General features: G+C 39.3%; 1 protein-coding gene across 4 annotated transcripts in view; it reads left to right on the plus strand.

Annotated features, from left to right (window-relative positions):
- Positions 1 to 20,725, plus strand: part of ldlrad3 (low density lipoprotein receptor class A domain containing 3) — a 91,788-nt gene that overhangs the window by 44,210 nt on the left and 26,853 nt on the right. For all 4 annotated transcript variants that reach the window (XM_082539066.1, XM_082539065.1, XM_082539064.1 and 1 more), the window contains 2 exons: positions 7,434 to 7,559; positions 12,456 to 12,590. In XM_082539066.1, the coding sequence (XP_082395192.1) occupies positions 7,434 to 7,559; positions 12,456 to 12,590 (261 nt within the window). The remainder of the gene's footprint in view (positions 1 to 7,433; positions 7,560 to 12,455; positions 12,591 to 20,725) is intronic.

The following is a 20,725-nucleotide window of genomic DNA, read 5'->3' on the forward strand; positions in this document are numbered from 1 at the left end:
GATGTGTTTGACATCTTTAAACAATATTAACTTAAATCTGTCTGTTATTCCAGACATGCTTGAAACTTTTACTTGTGAACTGTAGCCTCACACGTGGTCTGCTATTGAAGTCTCTATTAAGACTCTATTAACAGTGTAAAAATCACTATTTCAAGTTTTAATTTCTTGTTCCACTTTTTATTGATCCACTTTGATCTTCATAACATTTAGGAGCAAAATAAACTCCTCAGTTTATTGGATTAAATGAATATTAAAGCCGGGACCAACATCAATAGTGCTGTTGTTTGTTTTTTGTTTTGTTTTTTGTGTGTACTGGCCTTCGCACAAAATACTAATGACATCCCCGAGTTCAAAAGAACCACTAAACGCTCATCAGCAACAAAGCTCTCCACATCAGTAGGGTTGATTGTCTCTACAAAGATTCCTGACACAGAATGGTTCTTTACCAAACTCTTCGTGGGTATATAAGGTTTGGCTAAGATTAGGACTGTGTGTGTTTACACGATAAGAAAAGTGACCAGTTTGCCTAATTTTAACACAAGAGCAATGTAAAGTTGGGCAAATGCTCCCAGCTTTACATGACAGTGTTTCTATACTGTATGTGGCTCGTTTGTGTGTGTTTAATTTATGAGGACAGACTAGAAGGATATGCAGGTGACTTCAGTTATTAATAGTGTGAATGATTTATGTGCCAATTACTTGTTTATGATGCTTAAGCCAAGATTGGGCTTAGTTTAAATAGTTTCCTAATATTGTAAAGCAAAATGTAAATGTTGTTTTATTACTGAAAATGTAATTAAAGGCTTAACAACAGATGGGAGAGCAAAGCCAACAGAAATGAAATGGTGCTTTTACTTCACCATCAGTTGAGCTCACCTGACCTCTGTTTGCCATAAATCACAATCACGTCACAAACTATTGCAAACAAATTGTTGGAACTTGTGTAAGAAATCCTTTCTGTGACTAAGGTAAGTGGCTAAGTGGGTTGTCTGCCAACTGGAAGGCTGGTGGATCGATTCTCCGGCTACTACAGTCTGTATGCTAAAGTCAACTAGAACAGGAGCTACATGTACACGCCTACCTGTGCAGTGCTAATAATAGTAACTCTTAATGCGACATGGACAATGCAACATGCAACATTTTTCCCACATCGGACTGGTGATTCACAATACAGTTTTTCTAGCTCCACACTGCTTTTAATATATATATTAAAGTATATTTGATATCACATCTACTCAAAATATCAGGTTTTTTTTCTGTCATTTCACCTTTTTTATGAATTGCCAATCAGTTTGTTCCTAGTGATGTCTTAGTGGTTATTGGAGTTACAAATGTTTTGACCCCAGTCAAAAGCAAAATTCTGCCTATGCAGTATTAATAAATTAATGTATTTATTTAGTTGTTTTGTATAGTTTCAAGAACAAGCCCATCATTGCTGTAACATTGCCTGGAGGAAAACTCCACCTGCTGATGTGACTGCAGTGCTTGGCCTGAAAAAGGTGTTACCTCTGCTCCCGAATTACAAACGGGAAGGTAGAAACTGTTTGCTCCTCCTGTCACATGCCAGCATGTCCTGAGCATAGCATGAGGTAAACTGTGTGCTATAACTGCCTGTTGTTTGTGTTTAGCTTCAGTTGCTTTGAATCGTTTCCTCTCCCTGTACAAGCTAGAGCTCGGTTTGCATTGCCAGCAATAAATCAGACTCATTCCCAGTGGGTGCTCAGGTCCACCGCTCTCCCCTTTGTCACAGATTTTTTTCATAATAATTAAGGGGGGAATTTCTAGGCCTAGCCGAAGGAGGTGGTTTTCGGGTCTCAGGATTTTGACTCTGCTTCTCACAAATAATGTGGTTTTCTTGACTTCATCAAACCATGACCTCCAGCTTGTAGCTGAGCATGAAGTGTCAGGAACAAGATTTAGCACCCCCGATTCTGAGGCCACGGTTCTTAGCTGGACAAAGGTGGAGTGTCCACTCTAGGTCGGGAACAAGTTGATGCCTCAAGAGGAGGAGCATTCTGAGGTCTTATTTACGAGTGAGGGAAGAGTTGAGAGTGAGTGTAACAGATAGATTTGTGCAGCTTCTTTAGTAATTGGAATGCTGTACCAATCTTCTGTAGTGTGACAGTGAAGCTGTCAATTCATAGATCAGTCTACATTCCTACCCTCACCTGTGGTCACAAGTTCTGGCTAGTGACAAAAAAATAAGATTGCAGATATAAGCAGTGGGAATGAGCTTCCTCCAGAGGGTGTCATGTGGGGGGGACTTGGATTAGAGCCAGCAGTCTTCTGTTTTGAAATGTTCAAATTGAGGAGCAGGCTACCTCTTGGGTAGCCAGGTGTTTCAGGCATGGCCTAGTATCAAAAATTAAACTAAGAAGAAGAAGGAAGAAGAAGAATAAAGTGGGCTTTGGAGTGTCAAGTCTTGGTTCTAGAATGACTTTGAGAAATCTGTAGTCACAAATATCCAGTTTGGTTTCCAATATAAATATCATGCATCCCGAGAGGGGTCGGTCTTGGTATCAGCCTACCCGATGAAAAAGAAATGAGAAATAAAATATTAAAATATAAAGAATTTGGAAGATGGAAAACAGACAAAGGTTTAATGGGTCAGTCTGGTGGATTCCATGAGCTTAATGGTTGATTAATCAATAAGCTGGTGTAGTTGATACCAAGGAACGGGGCTGAAATATTTATTAGGTTCCTGCATGAAGTCTTTCACTCTGGTGCCGTGTCTTTCTTCTTCTCTGACTCTTTGTTCACTTTCGACTGAACGCGATCCTTGTTCCATCGATTTTCGCAAATGAGCCAAAATGATTGCTGCTGATGCTTCAAAGGAATAAGAAATGCTGTCTTGTCATTTTAGAACACATTGTTGGACACTATCAGTTCAAACGAGCCAATTTTAGCAGTATGTTGCTTTCTATGATGAATATTGCAGCAGCGTTATTATCTGACAGATCGTGCGCTGCTTTTTCACCATATGCCCTTGCTTCTCTTCCCTTTATTGGAATTTGTTGAAATATCACTGATATTTTACACACGCCTTCGCTGTGTGGTATACGAGCCGTTCTCGCTACCCCATCTAGCACAAAGTTTGATGGCTTTGCAGAACACCATTGGTCCGTAAACACTTAAGATGAAGGCAGCTCTATAATGTTGCAGTGCCCCTCACGGAGTGCTATTGTATTGTACAAAAGAGTGTGCAGGGCTTAGACAGTGAAATGTACAGTGCAATGTAGGGATTATTTTGATCCCTAGGCCCACTGCACTGGAACTACCCATGCACTTTTTGCTTGCACCCTGACTCCATTACCTATTGATTTCTTCCTTTCAGAAATACTCTGCAAGGTCAGAGAAACCTTTGAAGTCATCAGTCTTTTCTACTCTTAGTTTCTGTTCTCTCCTCACTCCAAGTGTTTTCCTTCTTGTTAGTCTCTTCAGCGAGTCCTTCTCCTTACTCTGTCAGTCATGCATGCCCATCATGGCTGCGACTACCTGAGCTGAACATTCTGTTCTCTGAAGAACCAATCAGGGGAGAATAATTTAAGGGCATAGAGGCGCACACCGGGGGAAGAGCAAAAGCATGCCATCGCCAACAGGGTTGTCGGATTCCACCCGACATGAACAGTGAAGCCACAGGGGAGGTAAATATAAAGAGCAGTGCTCTGTTTCAGTTTCTGTTGTATCATCCAATGATTTAAGTACAAAATATGCCACGGTACTACAAATCCAGGTCAGGATTTGAACTACGATTAACCTGTAGATTATGAAAAAGGGGGAAAAAACAAGTGTTCTTTTATTTATTTACCTTTAAGTTAAAATTAAAAGACAGTTGTCACATAGGTGATTAGCAGAAGTATACTTTTTAATAAAAATGTCAAGCGTTATGTGCAATTGCATATATCAGACAACAAAAAACAGAGACATGTTTGTTTTTTTGTGCCTGTGTTTGTGTGTCCTCCACCTGTGAGCTTCAGTGTGAACCAGGCATGTTTTTCTGCAAGTGGTAGTCTTACTTCACGAAATCTGCTCGACTGCTTACCCCATTCGTTTTCATTTGTGCTGCTCAGCTGAACACTGGAACTAAGTTTGGAAGCCACCGAACGCCCTGTCTGCTTTTCATAAACAAACTTCTACAAAGGCTTAGAGGAGCGAGAGAAAATTTGGCACAAAAGTAAAGCAGTAAACAGTGATGACAGAAGGGATGAAGGCAGGATGAAATCGATGCTTATACAATGTAAATTGAAGAGTGTAGCAGAGGACCTGAAATCAATCAGCATTACCTGGATCAGCAGCGGTATTTAAAGTTGAACTGCTAATGCCCGGGATATATGGTTTTGTGTTGCCATCTCTTCCACTCTAGTTTGATGGGTCTAATTAAGTTTTTGCATTTTTGCTTCATAAACAGCTTGGCTTAGGCTATGGTGATATGCAACCCAAAAACACAGCTAAGCACATTAGCTATATCTGTCCAGCCAGCTGTGTTTGTCCCACCCACCAATTCCCCTTCATAAGCTTGCCCTTGATGTGACTTTTAAGTTAATTTTGTGCACAGACGCTGGGTTGGAAGAATCCTAGCCAGCTGGATAAGTGGTAATTAGGATTCACATGAATCTCAGAGCAATAACATTTCTTTCTTATGTATAGAAATAGAAAAGAAAATTGGTAAAAGAAGAAACACCAGTGTAAATGAATACAAATAGATAACAAAGGATTATGTTTCCTTTGTTTGTGGCCAGCAGAATCTCACTTTAACCCCCAGCGGGAGCGCGTGTTTTTGTTTTATTACTAATCTTTTAATATCCCTGAAAGCTACAGAAGAAGACTTTTATGAATGTGATATGCTGCAAAAAATGAGATTTGGGTGTTTAGGGACTCTGCTGGCCAGGTAAACAAAGGTTTCCCAGACTATAGACACATAGATCGGGCACTATCCCAGCTTCCTCCCGCATCCAGAGGATTACATTTCATCCTGGAGATGGGTGCTCCAAAGCTTTGTGGTTATTGCGCCTTGCCCTCCGTGCTGCTACACATAATCGCCACAGCTTGAAAGAGCTCATAAATCAGGCTACCGCAATAAATTGTAGAGGGAAAAATGTGCACCCCTGGCATTTGAAGCAGCACATTGCCAGCCTATGAGCGAGCCAATTCTACCCACCGCATTCAACACAGGGAAACAAAACACATAGAAGGTTTGGTGGCTTTCTTTGACATTTCTAGCATGCCCACTCACTTCCTCCTCCCTGTGTGTTTGTATGTGTGGGTTGCTCCATCCTTCTGTTGTTTCCAAGTGTTCATAAAATGTATCATGCTACTTCCTCACTGGCATGCGTCTCTGTTATTTACCAAAGCATCATAACAATGTCTTAGTTGTAATTCTTAGATTTTCTTTTCTCTGTCTTTAGTAAATACTGTTACAATGAGAGCAGCTCTGATTAGAAGCCAGATTTCCAAATGCCAGCTTTACTTAAATGCTTATTATTGGAAGGGAAAAATGCATCCAGTAGGTAATTTTTTTTTTTAAAAGTCTCGAATAGGGAAACACAAGTCTGAAACATTGTATTTTATAATAATATAACTCAGTAATGCAAACTGTAAATATAGCAACCATGGTTCTCTTGCAGCAATGTGTGTGTGTGTGTATTTCCTGGTTGGAATCCGACTTCTACAGTAACTTTGCAGGGTCTTTTCTGATGTCTTTGCTTGTATCTCTACCTGTTATCTTGCTTTTCTTCTTCTGCCAGGGAAGATCAATGAGTTTGAGGTAAAAAGCTAGGGCTTGGTGCTTAACTGAGGTTGCCAGGCATTGATGTTCTGCAAGCTCTTCACTCAGTCTCAGGGCTGTCCTGAGAGATAAGGCCCATGGCCTGCTTAGGCTGATCAATGGCAGAATCCATACAAACCCTCTCCCACACGATTTACTTTCTTTGTCATTAACTGATTTTTTTTTCTCTCCTCTTATCAGTACTCTTTGGTCAAGATCTTACCCATTATGTGTCATAATTGTGGAAATGGGAGTATTAGCAATGCAGAACAAAATGGGCTACCTTTAATGATTCTTTATCCGTAAGCAACTGTTTGAACATTATATAATATTGAATGGCTGTGTGTCTTTGAATGTTAGAACACGCAGGTATAAAGTTAGGTCTTGACATTTTTGGACAATGACAATTTTTAACTGCAGTAGATATGAAAAGGAACAAATGCAAATGAAATACAGACTGTCAGCTTTTAAATTATCATGATCATACATAAGCTGTTATTTTTTAATACTTTGAAGAAATCTTTTAGAGGCAATGACTATCAAGCCAAGGAACCATGGATGTCACCAAAATGAGTTTTTCTCCATTGTGATGTTTTGCTGAACCTTTTCCTGCATCCGTCTTTGGTTATTGTTTGATCATGGGTTAATTTCCCCTTAGTTTTACCTGTTTACCAAGTGAAATGTCTTGTAGATCAGGTTGAAATCAGATGACTGACTTGGGCAACTGAAAATATTCCGTTACTATTGGATCTCTATTTGCACTGTCCAGTCGGTTATGCTTAATTAGGATGCATCTGTTTAAAATGGATAGCCCTAAACACTTTGGGATAACTTTGGAATATAACCAGTAAGAACTAGTGACCCGTTGCCATTGGAAACCACTAACTTTGCTGTTTTTTTTACAGATGATTATGTTTCTGATAATAAGCCATAACATCCACATTTTTTGTGTCGTTCTGTTACAGGCTAATCTGATCACCTGGCAGATGAAAAGCTATGTTTTGACGTGTGTGTGTTTATTTGGCAAAGTCTAATTTGGCCTTTCTTTCGGTGAGACTGATCATTGGTTTGTACCTTGTGCTGAGCCTTTTTGTTTCCCTTATTAAGTCCTGAATATTGTGATGGGAATTTTCTTTAGCATATGACCGATGCTGTGATCATTACTGTTGATTTCAAATAAAATCTAGACCTTATGCTGTTGAGTTCACCATTGTGTTGTTTTTCACAGAATGTGCCAAACTGTTGATTTGGCCAGTTCTAGAGTTATGTTACATTAAACTGCTTTAAAGTGGATAGTTCAAATACATTTCAAGCCTCTGAAAGTAGAGGACTATGGTTTAAGAAGTGTTTTTGTTCAACACTTCGAAGCAAAGATAAAGCGTATGCACTGATTTTATTCCTCTTCCTGTGTCCTGATTGTTTCATTTTAAATCTATCATGGTGTTCTAGAAAGGAAAAATTGTGTAAGTGTCACAAAAACACATGGACCTAAGTGTAATACAAGCACTGTCTCCTAGTGAAGGTCTCTCCTTTACCTTGTTCATCACAGCCAAGGCAAATGCTGTCATAAAACATGATGTCTGAAAGATTTCTGCACCGTCTCTGCATCATGCACACACTAATTCATTGTTCTGTTTTTCACCACTTCCCCCAACCCTTATATCTTTAGCTAAGGTCAAGTCAAAGTGTTCTCCTACATTCTTCGCCTGCGCTAACGGTGTCCACTGCATCATTGGACGCTTCCGCTGCAACGGCTTCAGTGATTGTCCTGATGGGAGTGACGAGGAAAACTGCAGTAAGTCTCACATGACACCCAGATACATGGATCTGTGGCCAGATGATGCCATGTCTTGTTTATATCAAAGCAGATCTAAGCAACATATGGAATATATATGTTGTATGTCTTATGTTCCTCTGGTGGAGCTTCATCAAATCTGAGAAAATAACCCTGACGTCACCATCAGAGTTATGTTTAATGGGCTTGGAGTCTATAAATTTCGAACAGGTTAAAGGAAAAAAAATGCAGGCTCCATTGCTTGGAGAGATTAATACACACTAAAAACTAAAGTATAAATATCTCTCTGCTAAACAGCCCTTTTAAAATTATAGCAGTTTTAATGTGGGTTTTTTTTTTTCTTCAGCAAAATTATAGGGTGCAACTAACATCAGTCTGAACTAGAGATGGACCGATCCGATATTACGTATCGGTCCGATACTGACCTAAATTACTGGATCGGACATCGGAGAAAAATAAAAAATGTAATCCGATCCGTTAAATATCACGAAAGCACCTCACAAAACTTGCAACGCGCCGTAACTCACCTCAGAATGTTAGCACGTCGGAGCAGTATGCATCACGTGATAGAGCGGCTGTGGCATGCGGGACCTGTGGTGGTCTGGATAGCATGTGGAGCTTCGCTAGCAACCCGGCATTTCATCTCCGACAAAGTTATCCCCGAGAGAAGTAAAGCAAGTGTGTAAGTCCATCTCTGAATGTTTGTAAAGCATTCCTGCATTAAGCTTAACAAACGATATATGGAGCGACTGCCTCTCCTCCTGCTACTTCAATCATGAAACTGCTTAATGATCATCTGATCGGCTTTTCTGTCGCGAGTCCGTCTCTCTGGTTTGTTTTTGGCTCACTTTGCACCAGAAAGAGGAAACCAGTGGCTGAACAACAGCAGCACGTTTAAGCTTGATAAGCTGTTGTTAGAATTTATTTAATATTACTTCCTACTCCAGGATCTTTTTCTACGTAGCTGACAGCTGGTAACTGAGCAGGGGCGGATCTAGCAAAGTTTAGCCAGGGGGGCCGATAGGGCATTAACAGGGGAAAGGGGGCACAAAGACATACTTTGCTTTCTTATTCTCATTTAAAATGTCTAGCTTTTAATAAATAATTATTTGACACCCAAAGTTTTAATTTGATGTAAAATGAATAGAAGTCAATTACTGTATATAGTGACTATTAAGTCTAATATATATACCCTAGTAAGCTATAGTACTTTTTCCTTTGGGAAGGTACCATCTGTGCAGTCTGCAATTTTGTTGAAGAAAGATGTTGAATCTATTTAATATTTCTTGAAAAATAATTGATTTCTGTGCATTTTTTTTCACACTGCATCAAATTAAGGTTGATTACATCGATTAAGCATCATGAGGTGGAGCGTGAGGGGTGGTTCCCTATTTTTTATTTATTTATTTTTGTTGTTGCTGGGAGTTGGAACCCTATTAGTTAGGTTGCTTAATATTTACGCTAAGTACTCTTTAAAATACCAGAATAGGGAGGATGGTGTAGGTTTAAGTTTATTAGATTGATCAGTATTGCTGAACTATGAAATTTTTTTTTTTTTGCATACAGGTATAACAGAATAGCTTTAGTGTAGTTGTTGTTTTAAACTTGAGTATGAACTTATACAAAATGCAGCAAGATATTTAAAAAAACAGTTTTGTTGATTAAAAAACACTATCGGATTCATATCGGTATCGGCAGATATCCAAATTTATGATATCGGAATCGGTATCGGACATAAAAAAGTGGTATCGTGCCATCTCTAGTCTGAACTACAAATATGCTTCTGCAGTAAACTGTAAAATACTTTTGCTTAAGCTTAATCGATTTGCCACACCCCAAAAATTTCAGTTAGTTACAATAATAATATAAATGCATCTCTGTATGACAAATTAGAAGATTCAGAGCGACTGCCCTTCCAGTGTCTGTGTCTAATGCGTCTGGAGAGTCCATTCAGTTTAAATGTTGACAAACTTTTCCGTCTGTAATCTGTGTGATTATGGGATCTTTTCCATTAGATATACAGCACTGTGCAAAGGTGAGAAAAATGCTGTAAACAAAGAATGCTTTCAAAAATGAAAGTGTTAATCTTTTATTTTCTTCAATCAATAAAATGCAGTGAATGAACAAAAGAGAAATCTAAATCAAATCAATATTTGGTGTGACCACCCTTTCCCTTCAAAACAGCATCAATTCTTCCAGGTACACTTGCACACAGTTTTTGAAGGAAGTCAGCTGGCAGACATCTTGGAGAACTAACCGCAGATCTTCTGTGGATGTAGGCTTCCTCACATCCTTCTGTCTCCATGTACTGCCAGACACACTCGATGATGTTGAGATCAGGGCTCCGTGGGGCCATACCATCACTACCAGTACTTCTTGTTCTTCTTTATGCTGAAGATGGTTCTTAATGACTTTGGCTGTATGTTTGGGGTCGTTGTCCAACTGCAGAATACATTTGAAGCCAATAAACAGTCATTTATATTTCTGAAAGCATTCTTTGTTTACAGCATTTTTTCAAACCTACCTAAAACCTTTGCACAGTACTGTATGCTGCCAACAACCTCTATCTATTCCTCTTTTGTGGGGAGGTCTGGTTGTAACAAGTGTCTGGTTAGAGCTTTCCTACCAGCTGATATCAGGACACCAAATAAATATACATTTCTATTTAAATGAAAATCGGTGTTTCCCAACAAAAAGACATTGAACTGGAACGGTATGTTACTTTGATAACCACGATTAGCTTCATGATTTCCACAGAGCCTCCAACACTCGGACTTCTCTGTTGAAATATTAACTTTCTGCCTTGGAGTAATAAAAAAAAACTTATTAGGCATTTCCACCCAAATTCTCTCCATGTATAAGAATTTAGAGCAGCTAGACTATTCCTCTTTTGAGATTACAAAATTTCTTGCTTTGTTTTCTGTGGATTAAGTTGGGGTTTTTTGTATAAACTTGATATAATGCCCCTGTTCTTAAGGAAGTTACTCTTAACATTTCTTTAATCACTGAGTCATCATTATGCATGTGTTTTTTATAGTTTGGTCAAAGTAGTAGCGTAGCTGAAGATATCTGTAGAAATTTTGCTTGGAGGGCTTGTAAGTTTTTCAGGGTCGATTTATCTGTTAAAGAATACAGGGTTGTAATACTCTTTGCAATCCAGGTATTAAATCTGCAATCCATCTAGTTAGGTTTAACATCTGGATCATGTGCACACTATTTAAATACCTTCACTTTATCCTGTAGGTTTTATTCTTCTCTGACTAAGTTCCACATCTTGATGTAGCTGTTTTTATAGACAGGTTTCCACCATGTGGCTTCAACAAACCACGCAGCATTTCAGAAGCTGTGCTTTTTGTCTGCTCTGTCCAACTTTTTACAAGCACTTGACAGGTTTTTAAAACCTTGACTGCTGTACCAGCCCACGGTTTATTCAGACTTTCAGTTATGTAACTTTGCAAGATCTCACTTCACTTTTTTCCCCCCTAAAGTTCCTGACAGTATGTGTCTCCTGCAGTCATAAATAAGCTATAATCATCTTCTCACTTCAAAATAGGCTTTTCTGGCGAAAAAATGTTCTTGAGAAAGGGTGCTGGAGCTGGATGAGCTGCACAGGAACTGGTAGAAAGTTGCACTGCATTTCCAGGATTAATCCCACCTGTACAGGTGCCTTATTGAGTTTAAAGTGGTTTGCAGGAGATTCCTGATACGTCCTGTGGAAGTTGCACTTTATTCTCAGCAGAATAAACTCCCACAAATTTATGTTGTCAAAAGTTTGATTCTTTCTGATCATTTTTAACACATTTCTGGGTTTTTGAAGTCTGTCATATTCGCACAACCTATGTGCCTTAAAGCTGTCTTTGGTGTGTCTCTACTATGGTAAAGCAGGGTTATGAAATACCAAGCTGACTTTACTGTCTGGAGTGATCTGCTCTGTGAAACTTCCATCAAAGCTGTGAACCCATGTATTTTTAGTGGAGAAGAGTGGCGATCCATTTTTGTGAGTCTTCTGAAGTATGCTGTGGCACATGGTGGGCACAATCAGCTTCAGTGGACACAGCACTATCTGGCACAGCTATCCCTGCTAGACTTTTAGTTACATCACTACTTTGAGAGGGGAAAAGTTATTCTATAAAGAGTCCAAGTTCTGCAGAGTTGCTGTGTCTCAATAACTGAATTTTGCACATCTGTATATTATAGTGTTGACAATATCATTTTTATGCATTGCTCATAACTCCATGGTTATGCATCATTTTATCTTTACTGTTTTACATCTTTTTAACAATGTAAATATTGTTGTCCATCTTTTACCCTAGTGTTGTTGTAGTAGGTGTACAAGATTTGTTTGTTTTTTTAGAGTATAATTGGCTTTCACATGACCCCTTTGCCGCTTTCCCAGTGGGGAAGGTTATTCGAGCCAATCACTCACCATTGTCAGAGGCAGTGTTTCTAGCCTGCAGGGCCCCATGCTCACAAATCTAATCTAGCCATTTAAATGGAGCTTTGCTCTATGCTCCCAGCACATACTGCGTCACAACTGTGTAATTGTCTGGATCTTCTCACAAGATAATTATGCCTCATTTTGCAGAGGCCTGAACAAAGACAAAAACCAGAACGTACTGAAAAAGGAATGGTAGTTCTCTGCAGGACTTTGAATGTTTTAAAAAGGTTTTGTCCTCTCTTTTAAATGACTGATTTTTGATTTTTATCAAACTCCAGACAAACTTGCCGATAGTTCTTAAATGTTTCATATCTTCTGCTAAAATGCCACCATATAATATTTACCTGACTTTAAACAAATTGTCAGATACAGCAGATCAATCTGAGCTGAAAACTTTTCCCTGTAAAGGTGTTTGAGCTAACAGCTGACCCTTTACCTCTGCTCTGATTCGACCACAGCGGAGAACCCCTTGGTGTGCTCGGAGGCTCGCTTTAAGTGTCGAAATGGCCGTTGTGTGGACCGCAGCTTCTTGTGTAATGGACAGGACAACTGTCAGGACAACAGTGACGAGGAGATTTGCTTGACTACAGCAGGTAATGTTTTTTTTTATTATTTAATTTAATTTTTTACTAAATGGAACATCTACTGAGGCATTGAGAATCTAACATACACACAGGATTATCTGGTTATGCAGCTTCAACACACACCTTTCCTGGTAAAATACAATAAAGCATGATTTGTTTCTGTAATCACATGAAAATGAAACAGCTTCAGCAAAGAATTGTGAAATTAGAAACATGTAAGAATATCAGTTATAGATTCCATACAGATGTATGATGTATACACAGTGTTACATATAATATTTACGCACGTTCTAAGCTCATCTATAATATATATGTATATGTTTCATGTTCATTATGGATGCATTTTTCAAATCAAATCAAATCAAATCAAATCACTTTTATTGTCACATCACATGTGCAGGCACACTGGCACAGCACATGCGAGTGAAATTCTTGTGTGCGAGCCCCACAAGCAACAGAGATGTGCAAACACAACAACACAAACGAGCAAAATACAAGAATGGCCAACCTGAAACTAATAAATATATGTACAATATATAATAGTGTATGCATTTCTGGATGTGTATACTAAATATTTTCCTACGTGTGTGTGTGTGTGTGTGTGTGTGTGTGTATACACATTTTTACAAATTAAATAGTAAAAAAATAAAATATAATAATAATAATAATAATAATAAAATATATAAAATATACAGAGTTGAATATGTGCAAAACAAGTGGCATTTATATACAGTGTGGAGTGCATAATGTTTTTGGAGCGTAATGTGCAAACGTGTGAACTGCATCTAAGATATGCAAGCACCAGGTTTATTTAATTATCTTATGAACTGCACATGAATCAAATAATAGGAATGTCAAAAATCAAATGATAGCAGCAAACAAATACCAATCAATTTTACCCATACCATAATTACCCAGACTAATTGTGTGCTATTTATAATAACCTTTTAGAGTGATGAAAGATAAAAACCCTGTGCCCTGTTGCAGATTTGTTATATGGAAAGTGGAGCTGCAATTCAGAATATATCGAAGTATCTAAAGTAAATGTACCTCATTATGTGCAGTAACACTTGTTGGATAATAATTACTGATTTATTGATGTGTTTATCTCTTTAATGTTGAAGCTGTTGAAGATTTAATAACCTTATTGCATGGGAGCTTGAACTATAATATTGCAATTAATCTGCAAAATAATAAGTAACTACAACTTTAAAATAAGTATTGTGGACTACAAAGTATATTATTCGCATCAACATTATAATGGAGTGAAAGCAGAAAGCAGCATAGCATGAAAGTACTTTAATAAAGTACATGAAGTACATTAAAGGAATCGTGTAATCTTTTGGTGTTGTGGCTTTTAAAGAGTAAATGTAGTCCAACGGCTTTGATTCGGGGTGTGCACTGGAGCAGTTAATCGTATACCGAGGGGGTTGATGCCACCCCATTTCCCCCTTTTGGAAACACCCCTGCATCCATGCACGTATCAATTTCAATACAGTGTTTCATTGAATACATTCCTTCACATGGATGCACACATGATTACAACTGTGCATGTGTTTCTTTCCTGCAGTTGTTCAGCTCAGTAAAAGCCATGACTTTTTTGGAGAAAACCTTAATATCATTAACACAAGAGTGAGACACACTTTATTTCAGCCTTTCTCTCTCAGTCTTACTCCACCAATACTAATCTCATTAAAGCTGGTCCTTCATGAAAAAAAGCAATTATTAATCTTAATAACTTTTTCTGTATGCAAGACTAATTCCAAGCACATTTCTGCCTTATCAGAAATATTGGCAGTAAACTTTGCAGCAGATTTCCAAACACGTGGAAGCTTGTAGATTCGCTGTTAAACTGGATAGCAGAGCTGCAGTGTTTAGTCACTCAATATGTCATAAAACTTGATGTTTTGGAGACATCACTTAAGAGATATTCTGCAGTCTGTGCTTTATAACAAAACCACTGACGGATTAAGCTTTATGCCAAAGAAGACATAAGCTGCTGTGATTTTATTCCCACAACACTGGAAAAAAAAAACCTCACTGTGCCTTTATTTAACAGAGAGACACACACCACAGCATCATTAGTGTAATGTTTGATGGCAATGTGTCGACTTGTAGTGTAATTCAGGTAGTAGCAGGATGATCCCTGATAGTGAGAATGATGCCTTCTGGTACAGAATGCCTTATTCACTGTCAGGTAGCACTTATATCTGGCATTCTTATTTTCCTGGCACGACAGCCAGCTACTGTCAACACCTCACTTGTTCTTCCACTGGCAAGCCTATGATTTCTGCCAGCAGTCTAATCCTGATGCACGTATAACCACCGGAAACCCAGTGTGGACCTGCTGTTAGGTGTTCTTTCATGTTTTAGAAAAAATAAAATAAAAAATCAGTATATAACTGTCCTGCCAGGATGCTGTTGTCATATTGATTTATACTTTGAGAACAAAAGTCTGTCAAAAGTAACACAAACAAAAACAAGTAAAGTGGAAAGTTAAAACTATCAGCATCTATAGCCCACTACACACTACTGTTATTACCAGGACTGAGTCAGGCAGAAACTTGATTGAAACTCAAGAGGCAAAACATGTCTACTAAACAGGGAGGAGCACTGCAGCAGTCGCACAGCAGCCGTCAAAAAGTTTTGTCCAGCTTTTCCTCAACTGCCACTGCTGACAAAGTACAAGCAGTAGCTGCTGAAGCTAATTATTCTGCCCAATTTTCCTTCAAAAACTATTATTTTCAAGTCAAAATTAATAAGCTGGAGTTGGCCAACTTTTTTCCCACTTTTGTGAAGCTGAATTAATGAATGCATTACTATTATTTCTTCTTGCTTGTGTTATGAAAGAGACAGAGCGAAAAGGCAGTCTATCTGTAATTACAAGCCTGTCCTCCACAACTCAATGCAAAGGCACAGAATGCTGAATAGCACTGTATTGTGGTGCAGAAATATTGATCGATATCTGTGTCCACTGCACTCCATTTCCTTGTTGACAAGTGAACAATACCAACTCCACTACTTGCTGGAAGAATCCTGCTGGCTGTAGTTTTGGCTTCTGAAGCATTAGACCTCAGAAAGCATTACTTCACACTGTATGGAGAGTTGCAATGATCAAACAGAAAACCTAATGGTAGATGATTTTTTTGTTTGTTTGTTTCCAAATGCATTAGAAAGCATTAATCTTTTACAGCTCTGTTACATTATGTCATAAAATGTTCAACTGCATCAATATGGGCTCAGTGAAGATCTATCAAGTGACACATGACTGGGAATTTTGATGGTCCTGAGTGCAATTATTTGGCTCCATTAACTACAGAGAGAAAGTGTTCTGCCTAGAAGCAATTCTATTATAACTGCTGCAATGGTTGACGGAGTGGTTTCTCAGAATGCATCTACGTCTAAACTGTCTGCAGGTGATGGAGTGCCAAGTTTTACCCTTTCCTTATCGCAGGAAACTCCGCCCAAAAAGCTTACATTTTCAGCTATCTAGTTTGCGAGTTTTTGGATTTCACAGAAATGTGTCTGCGCACCAACTTCTAACCTAAGTCTGTTTGGGTATGTTGTTGTATTCCCTCAAGACTTCGTGTCAGCACAGGTTTTATGGTAATATTTGTGTGCATGGAGAGCAAGTAACCTAAATGTTCTCTTGCTCATATTTGCTCCTTGAGGCTTGTGTACTGTAGCCTTACGTAAAGTGTAAGTGCTAAAAAGTTGTGAGCTCTTCTTCTTTTGACCCCAGAAAAGGATCAAGGAAGATCAGTTCCATTTTTCGCACACTACTTCTGAAGGAGTGAAAGTATCGCTGTGGTTTGACTCTTGGGATCTCTTTTCCATTTGCACACAGACATTCACAATCAATTCATCACTTTAGAGGACATTTTGTTGTATTAATGTATTAATTTCGTGCCGATTTCCTCGACCCTAAATCATAATCTTCTGCTTGTCTAACCTTAGCTTAACAAAATCCTAACCTTGTGTCTGATAGTCAATCTATTTATTTAAATGTCATAAGGACTTGCTTTCAGTTTCTATAAGGAAGCCCCGACCCCATAATGTGACTATGTCAACACATTTAGGTCCCCACAACAAGAGGACTGCTTGGCCCACACACTCACTTTTACCTTACATTCGACTCTGACTTTGCCTCTCTTTATAATAAGCAAAGACCTGGAGGTGACTGATAAGGCATGCAATATCAGCTCTCAGCCGCTCGACCATACCATCTCCCTCCTCGCTCCATCCTCTTCCTCGCTTCCACTGTTCAACCACTCTTTCTCCTTATTCATAATTACTCGCTTCAGTGTCTCTACACTTGGTTCTTCTATGTGAATGAGTGTAGTGAGAGATCACCTCCCAAGTCTGTCAGTGGATAGCTCGTGATGGCATTTACCTGCTAGGATTTGGTTATCCTGCCCTGGAGGGGTCAGGCAATGAAATCTACAAAGGCAGCATCATCCTCTCGGCTTTGTTATGCCTCCAGTGTTTTTAGTTCTCATCCGAGTGATTTTAAACGATGTAGCGCAGTTAGGCACTAACAGAGCAGAGCACAGAGCTGCTTTTACTGTTTAATGTTTTATTGGATAGGTAATTGATTTTTCAAATAGCAGAAAGGTGCCAAAGTGGCAGACAATACACAATTCCTATAAATGCATTTGTGCAATCATCGCACAGTGAGATAGGAGGAGTGGGATGGGTCCACTGTAATGGATATCGGAGATAAAGAAATTGAAAGGGGCACCACATAAACATAATATAGTGAACCAGAAATGGAGTCGCAGGAAGCAATGAATAGCAATGGGCAGGAAGATGGAGGTAAGCAAAGAGAGACAGGCGATTTGGCAGAGAAAGGAAGGGATTTGGATAAAAGTGAGTGAGGGGTAGCGATAAGCTCGAGAGGATGAGAGCAGCATCTATCACATCGGGCCCTGAGGCCGACCGGTACAACTCTGGAAACAGAAATGACTTGAAAGCTGGTTTTCCACAGCCGAGCTTCGCTTTGCTCTCCCCAGTCCTCCCTTCTTCTTACAGCAGAGGATAGAGTGCAGTCAATGTTTGTGCATGTTTGCATCTGAAACAAACTTTTATTGAAACACTGCTGCAGGGCATACAGGACATACAGGTCCAGATGTTGGGGGAGCCCTTACTGAGAACAAGAGAGCCTCTCTGCATATCCAAAAGAGCATGTGCATGAGTGGATAAGCACACACACAGAGCTACAGTGTGTCAGAAGCTGGTTGTTCTGCATATTTGATGTGAAAAATAATGCTGTCAGGACACATAAAACTTTCTGAAGGTCGCAGCACTTGACAAGTTAAAGGACTCAGAACAAAAGTGATGAGCACAGCTCCATTCACTGCAGCTGACCTGTTTTAAAAACTGGAGATCCCCCTTAGAGGTTTTTAAGAAAAGCAGTTGAAACACTCACATCAGCGTCGTTACACGTTAATTAACACAAGTAGACAGAGTATCAGATGGCGTGGAGACTGTCGAAAAGTGTGATAATGATTAAAACTCACACCTCCCCCATCTCAAAGACAATTCATCTTGTCCTTTTTTAATTAAGTTTAGAAGCGAGAAACAGGGAGGGGAAATGATGTAAAGGTAGGAACAGAAGGGCCAGGGGATGATTTGAGGGCTTCACAAACCTCTCAGCTGGCTTTGTGCATTTCTGAAGATAAGGCATGCTTTGTAGAGTCACAGCCATCAAAGAATTGTGTTTTTTTTCCTGTTGTGTTTTCATACACAAAAAACTGTGTGAAGCATGCAGTAGCAAAGCTCTAAAACCCTGCATTAAGTTTAGCATAAGCTTTCAAATTTGCATGAGTAAGATTTATGCCCTCTCTGCTGCCTCTCCCCTAGACTACATTTGTTTTAATATCAGGGTAATAATTGGGCAAATAATAAATCTTTAAACTCCTGAAGACTGCACAAACACTTTGAAAGCCTCACAACAGTAATTGAGTTCCTTCTTTGAACAAAAGGGGTGACATCGGGTCTGAATACCGAAACTCTTTAAATATGTTGGCATTCAGATTGCGTCATAGAATACATTGACATTGTTTGCAAGATAGAGCCAGTTACATGTGCATTGCATTTGTAGCTATTTATAGTATTTTTGACACAAGTGTGTCTTGCATCATTGTTAAAATTAGGGAATTACACCCAAGGGTAGACCTTTGTTTATTGTGTGTCGTATAGTATACTTATTTGGCTATGTTCAAACCCCAGTAGAAACGAGCAATAAATAAGCCAACTGAATATGTCTCATTAAAAACACTGTGCAGCTTGTGCAGGGACCTGAAAACTGCACTGTCCTAATATACATGTTTTTCATCATTATGGTCTTTACTAATGTCTCCTTAGGAGGAATCATTGGCTGCAGGTCCCCAGAGAGCTGTCAGTCAGAGTGAGACACTGAGCACCGAGCTGACGTGTAACATTAATCTGCTACATGAGTACACTGTCAAAACATTGGCAGCTAGCATCACCCCTGACCCCTGACTGGTTTGATGAAAATTAGCCCACCCATTAAACACGATCCAAGATCTGGAAAAATTAAACTGAATCACAGCTTTTTTTTTTAGATAACTCGACTGTGTTTAATTAAATCTGCCAGTTTCTTTTGTACATTTCGATAAGCTTCTCAGTGAGAATCACTTGTTTTCAGTGCTTGTCAGAGGAATTTGGTGTATTCCAAAAACGCCTGTCCAACTAAAACCCTAATATGCTAAAAAGCTTCATTTTGGCCGCACATGTCCACAAACCCTTTTCAATCCACACCGGCAGTACAATAAGCAGTTTTAACCTTCTAGCTGGTATAGTGAGCACGCTCTCTGAGAAGTCAAATCCCTCATTTTAAACTCCAGGGATGCTCCCCTCCCACAGAGAGTAATCTGCAGCTTTCTATTTGTTATATCCTCCTAAGGCTGTGTAAGAACTTCTAGATAGATCCACTAGCACTGCATCTGCTATTTTGCATAAGCACTGTGTATTCAACAACCTGTCTTCACAGCCTTGTCATTTACTGGGCCAATAAACACCAGCAATTCAAATAGGGCTGTATATACAGTGACTGTGTTCTGACACTTAGCAGTAACTCCAGCCTCCCCAATAACAGTGCCTGTAAATTAGACATTAATATATAGTGTCAGCCTGATATATAAAGAACAAAGAATGGCAGAGTGATTAAAAGTCCCTGAGCCTCTATTCACTATTGATATCCTTTTAGTCTGCTAATAGCTTCTCAAACAGCTACATCCTCCCCCCACTGACTGCTGCTTGACTTTGGCCCCAAATAATATAGGCGCTATAGATTAAAATCAAAAGTTAGTCCATGGGCATTTTTTGTGGTAGAGACGTATATGACGCTGAGATGTTGGTCTGTTCATGCCCTTCATCAGCAGAGCTCAGAGAGCCGGCGGAGATAGAAAGGTGTGGGAGGGAGCATGAAATAGTGTAGGGGAATATAATGGCAGTAGACTGAGGTGTGGGAGTGGAATGTAATAGTGCCAGTTCATCAGAGCCAACGCACACTTGACAGGCACAAATAGGAGAGGTTGCACATGTCACCGCCCATGGTTTTCAGCTTTGGAAAAGTTTCAGGTTTTTGCTTTTGGTAGCTTAAAGTGATCACAAAGCAATACTAAGAGACTCTCAGCTCTTGGTCTGCAAGAAAGGAAGGCCAAGCAGTTGGCAAGATGCAGTTAGTTTGATCCTGCCACCAACAGCTAAGGCAATGTTGCTTCCTGTTTCCTTGTTTTTTAAGTCTGTCTGGATGTTGTAATAGTAGGATTTTTGTTTTGTGGAACTGAATAAAATAGTTTGTGTTTATATGCAGTCGTGTGCATTCTATTTAAAGTATGTGCTTTTATTTTATTTTAAACTGAAAGTATGTGCTTTTGTTTCATCGTTTTGGCATCCATTCCCACCCTCTCCCTCTCACCAAGGCTAACTGTCAGTTCCAGGCTTCTGTTGCTTAAGGGCCTCGTTGCCATTATACAGGGGGGTCACTCCCGGGACCAGAGTCTGTATGAATCATCCCTGTCCTTGAATCAGGATCAGTCAAGCGTCGCTGTTCAGGCTGCTGTAAATTAGCAACCTTTCCCTCCTAAACCAATCCTTATTCTGTCACCATGGTGATG

This window comes from Aulonocara stuartgranti (assembly GCF_965226115.1).
Source record: "Aulonocara stuartgranti genome assembly, chromosome: 7".
Lineage (NCBI taxonomy): Eukaryota > Metazoa > Chordata > Actinopteri > Cichliformes > Cichlidae > Aulonocara > Aulonocara stuartgranti.